The 5,727-nt window shown below is 39.0% G+C and overlaps 1 protein-coding gene across 1 annotated transcript; it reads left to right on the top strand.

Moving 5' to 3' along the window:
- Positions 1-4,525: 4,525 nt before the first annotated feature.
- LOC112178070 (GTP-binding protein SAR1B) lies at positions 4,526-5,307 on the top strand. The gene is made up of 2 exons (XM_024316282.1): positions 4,526-4,654; positions 5,128-5,307. Exons 1-2 carry the CDS (start codon positions 4,526-4,528, stop codon positions 5,305-5,307), a joined length of 309 nt encoding a protein of 102 aa, XP_024172050.1.
- The last annotated feature ends 420 nt before the right edge of the window (positions 5,308-5,727 follow it).

Raw genomic sequence — 5,727 nt, 5'->3', positions numbered from 1 at the left:
GTTAATAATGATTATATTGTAGCTAGAGATGCAGTACTTAAGGTGAATTTTTTTTGGGGGGGGGGTGTCCATAATCACCCTACTTTGGATTCTCAGTTTTGGGGGAAGTTCTGGGGGACTAAACTACCTAATAAGGTTAAGTTGTGTGTTTGGAAAGCCTTGAAGGGATTTCTCCCAATCCGTAGTAGATTGTTGTCACGTTTGGTAGATGTTCCAGTTCATTGTGGGCTATGTCAGCAGGACTCGGAAGTAGAAGAGCATCTCTTCAGGGACTGTGTAGTTTCAAGAAGGATCCTCACTCCTCTACTTGAACAGTTGGCTCAGCAACAACTTCCATTTCCAGCTTGGTTAAAGCTTTGTATAGAGGTGTTAACTTCTTACAAATGGTCTGAATTATTGGTGCTTCTTTGGTCTATTTGGAAGGCTAGGAATGATAAGGTTTGGCATGACAAGGCATGCGATCCTCCTCAAGTTATTGTGAGAGCTCATTTGTGCCTTCAGAATTATCTACAGGTTAATCGTCCTCCAGTTCAGATTGGTAGTCAAAGGTCTAAATGGATGAAACCGTTGCCAGGGTGGGTGAGTATTTGCTTGGATGGTGCTTTTAATTCTCTTTCTTGGGAGGGGGGTGTGGGAGTTGTTGCTAGAGATAGCAATGGGACTTGTTTAGGTGGACGGGCTAAATACATCAAGGGGGTTTCTTCAGCTGAGCATGTTGAATTACTAGCGGGTTTTGAAGCTGTGGAATTGGCGCGGGAGTTGGATTTGCAGGCGGTGAAGTTTGAGTCTGATTGTATGCAGTTGGTTGGTTCGGTAGCTCTTCCGTTGGAGTCTAAACCTGGCCTTCATTTGCTTTACATGGACTTATAGTCACTTCTTTCTCAATTTCCTGGTTGTTATTTTAAACATATTTTTAGGGAGAAGAATGTAGTTGCTCATCACTTAGCTGGGTGGGCACTTCATTCAAAAGTTTTTTCTTCTTTTACTAGTCCTCCAAGCTTCTTGGTGGATTTGTTATCAACTGATTGTACTTAAGTCTGATCAATAAAAGTGTTTACGTTGCTTCTCAAAAAAAAAAAACCCACAGAAAAGTTCATGTTATTTTCTTGTTGATTAGAAATTAATTTTTGAAACTCAATACCTTGTGTTTGATTTTCTTTTATTGAAAAAGAGACTTATGTTATCTGCTTAAGGAATGAATATGTAATTAAGATTTATAAAGTAATTAAATCATTGAAATGACTAAGTTTTTTTATCTTAAAGATAATAGTTTGTTTGCAAATTATATGAATGAGGTTATTTAAGGAACTTTAGTGAGGTTTATTGAGTAAATTTAGTACTTGCAAAGTTGATAGGAGGTGTAAAAAGCATAGGAGGTCAAGTGAGTAAATTTGGAGGTTCTAATAGAAAAACTCTTACAACATTCTCTACTAATCTTTCTTCCAAAATTTAGTCTCAATATGTATTGAATTATTATCGATAAAGAAACAAAAAAAATTCTTGTAAGCAAGCCTTAAATTATCCCACCCCAAACCTACACCCTGACTACGTCTCTAGTTTGCACAACACTCTAACCAAGCAATAGTTCTCTGAATTAGCATAGCTATATGATCAGCACAATTACAAATTGAGCTAAACTATAGACACAAAAAACAGAGCAAAAGCTGAAAAGCCAAAAATTTAATTAAAGAAATAAACTTTCGGACTAGAACGTCAGGAACCAGAGAAGCAAAGCCAATCATCAGGATTGGCAGTGACAACGTCCATGTAGCACCCCACAAAGGACAACACTTCCCCTGACACAGTCCCGGGGTACTCCACAATCACGTTTCCCTTGACAGGGTAGTTAGTCATGTGATTGATAAGCAAGGTCTCGCCGCTAGTGGTGGTTGTGTAGGGCAAGAGCGAATCGAGCAAGTGCTTCACCATTTGGTACTCCTAAGGAATCAGGTTAAGCGAGTTGTTCTGGATGAACTTGGCCTCCCCGATAAGCTTGGAGGGGAGGGAAATGAAGGAGTTAATGTCAATGCCGAAGAGATTAACACAAGTTTAGATCCATGAGCCAAATTTGTTTGATCTAAATAAGCATGACTAGATCATACCTGAAAGGCCATACGCTACTTTTAATGCCTTATGCTTCTCCGTGTCATCGTGAAAATCAAGTTTTAATACCACCAGATTCGGCGATCGAAGCTGTCATTAGCGTGCTGACTACAACGGCGAACTCTACTTCGAGTCGGTGTTCCAGGTCAGGATGGTGAAGAATTGGGGTTCTAGAACCTCTCAGTGGATGCCACGACCAGGTGGGACAGAGAGTCTGAGAGTCTGCGAGAAAATCATGAGAGAGAGAGTGGAAGGTTATGTAATTTTTTGATTCTTTTGAGCACAACAATGACATTTTGCCTTTCAATATGGTGAGTGAGAATTTGAATCTGTTGGTGGGAGGAGTGGTAGTGTTTTGGTTAAAATTTAGGCATTGGGTCAAGGCCCCTATAAAGTATCCCTATATCTAACAACAAAAATATATCGAAGAATGAATATTGGTAGTGTGAGGTAAAAATATGAGGAGTACGAGCCCTCTTTTCTCTCCTCTAGTGGCAGAAAACCCTAGATTTAGGGTTTTACTTACCCAGTTCCTTGAATGTTGGTAGTGTAAGGTAAAAGTATAAGGAGAGTACAAGACCTCATTTCTCTCCTCAGGCGGCGGCGAACGTTAGATTTCTGGTGTTGCTCGCCTAGTTCCTTGGCTAGTGATGAGGCCTCTTCTCCTCTTATTACTAGTCTGTCATCCTTCCTATGTCCGTTGCTTCCTTCTGTTCAATCCATGGGTTGTGGTGATCGATCCGGACAAACCATTTCTTCTCTTCTATAGGTATCATGTTTTCTAATTCTTTTTTAAAAGGAAATTTTCTTTAGAGAATTTGAATGTGCAGCTGTGTTGTGTTTGTGTTTATTTTGTGTATGGATCTATAAGTTGTCGGGGCCCTCCCCCTAAAGTGGCAATGGTAGCTAGTACTTGGCCTTCTTTTGCTCTTTTGAAAAAAATGTTTTGCTTCACATGTCAATTTTTTTTTTAACTTATATTGTCGGATATGTGCATTGTTATTTTTTTTATTACATCATCAACTGAGAACCACAAAAGTTAGCCTTCCTTGAATTGAACTCACGACCTTCGTCTTACATAATCGGATTTGAGATTTTGAGGTTTACAGGGCTGGATTTGAGATTTTGAGGCTTGAGGTGAAAAATAACAAATGTGCTTACACCTTTTATAACAAAGAAGAAGATCAAAAAAGAAGATAGCAAAGAAAAAGAAAAAATCCTTAACAGAAAAGGGATTTGAAAATGGGCATACACCTTTTACAACAAAGAAAAAAAATGAAACGAAGGAGAAGGGAAATAATGGCTTTGGGCTTTGAAGCTTGACAAGAGTAAGCTTACGATCGGTTGAATGGAGGTTCCTAGAATGTGTCTTGCTCAATTTTGATTTCTCTCCTAATTGGGTTCTCTGGATAATGTGTTGTGTCAGCATGGTCTCCTATTCTTTTGTGCTTAATGGGCTTCTAAGAGGAAATCTTGTTCCTTCTAGGGGTCTGAGACAAGACAATTCCATTTCTCCATATCTGTTCCTACTTTGGGCGGAATTTCTTTCTAGACTTATCATGAAGGAGAAAAGTGATGATCTTTTGCATGGGACTCGGATTTGTACATGTGCACCTTATATTTCTCATTTATTTTTCGCTGATGATTCATTAATTTTCTTTAAGGGCTAAATACTGTTTAGTACCCTGTGGTTTGGGTTTAAAATCAATTCAGTCTCTGATCTTTCAATTTCATTAAAAACACCTTCACACTATCATTTCTCATCCAATAGACCCTTCCGTCATGATTCCGTCAATGGAACCGTTAAGTAGCTGATGTGGCATGCCAACTTGGCACTAGTGGGGCCCACATGGCAAAAAAATTCCAAAATAAAATTTCAGAATTTTTTTTTTGATGACAAAATTGCAGAAATTCAGATTCTCTCTCTCTCTCTCTCTTCTCTGTTTCTCAGCAATCTCATCCTTAGATCTGCCGAACCAACCAATCTCACCACTCTGGTTTCTCCGTCGGCCGCTCCCATACCGGAAAGGAAGCTCTTTGTAAGTCTCACGCTCCATACCCACCACTCTATTCATCATTTCGTCTGTAGTGAAAGCCCCAAATGGATTGAAAACCAGCGACTCCGATTAGCTATCAGACTCGGAATCCTGATCAACTTCAATTTTTTTAGAAGAACACGAATTCGATTCGGAGATGAGGCTATCACAATGAGAATCAGAATCTTGAGTTTGGGTATTCTCTCGAGTCATCGGGACTTCATCGATGTCGATCTGGATGTAGTCCATGAGGATTGATTCTAGGTTTTTGCAATTTTTAATTTCCCAGAATTGTAGAGATAAGGGCTTGTCATCGGAGGCCTTGCACAGTGCAATCCGATAAGGCTCCGATCCGATCCATTCCGCTATGATCCGCGTACGTCATCATGTTTCTGTTTGACTGGTTGTATGGTGTGCTCGCTTCCCTCGATCTGTGGCAGAAGGAGGCCAAGATCTTATTCCTAGCGCTCAATAATGTTGGCAAGACCACCTTGCTTCACATGCTCAAAGATGAGGTCAGCCCCCCCATCCCCTTATTCCTATTCCATTTTTTCCTTTACTTCAATTTCAATACATAGATTAGATTCTTCTTTTATGTTTGAGACGAATTGGAAGTTAAGCTAGATTTACCAGATCTGTAATTTTTATGCTAAAAACTAAATAGCTTTACAAACTGTTGGGAGCTTGAAGCAGAAACAGATTCATACTCCAAAGCATAAAAGCAGAGAGCACCAGAAAACTAATAACTAGGCCAACTCTAAACTTATCTCTTCGGTACCAGCAATTAATCAAAACAAACAGCTTAGTCCGCAGCTCAGAATACAAGAAAAACTATCCTAATCCACCTAGTTAAAGATTTGAGTTTATGCCCAAAATGTTCAGTGTTTAGGATGGATTATACTTACATGTGTGTATTAGGATGCTAATTTGTTTGGAAATAGATTGTTATTTGTGTGATATAATTTGAGCTTTATTGTTTTGGTTTCAGAGGCTGGTGCAGCATCAACCTACGCAATATCCCACATCCGAGGAGTTGAGAATTGGCAAAATCACGTTCAAGGCCTTTGATTTGGGAGGTCATCAGATTGCTTGCAGGGTCTGGAAGGATTACTACGCAAAGGTAGATGTTGTGGTGTACCCTGTGGATGCCTACGATGGTTTTAAGTGACTCTCTCAATACATTACTGTGAATTGGTTGTTCAAAGTTCAGAGCAGTGCCTTGTGTAGTTAGTTTCTGGAATTGGTTGGTCTGTATGCTTACTATGAATCTGTGTTTATTAGAATGAGGAATGGAATCGATGTGATTTCATTCTTGGTTGTTGGCTACTGACAATTAAAACTATGTTGCGATTACGTTGGGTTTTGCAAGCTCGACATTTTGTCAATGTTGCTTAGGCAGTTTGTTGAGTAAAATTGTTATTGAACCTGTGTTAAAGAAAAAAAAAATTCTATGTCATTGCTTTGTAATTAAAAAAAAAAAAATTCCCAAAATTTGTTATTTCAAAGTTTTTGCAATTGTCATAAAAAAAATTCTGAAATTTTATTCTAGAATTTTAGAATTTTGCCTGCCATGTGGGCCCCACCAGTG

This window comes from Rosa chinensis, chromosome 7, assembly GCF_002994745.2.
Source record: "Rosa chinensis cultivar Old Blush chromosome 7, RchiOBHm-V2, whole genome shotgun sequence".
NCBI lineage: Eukaryota > Viridiplantae > Streptophyta > Magnoliopsida > Rosales > Rosaceae > Rosa > Rosa chinensis.
This window is presented reverse-complemented; position numbering and strand designations above follow the sequence as displayed.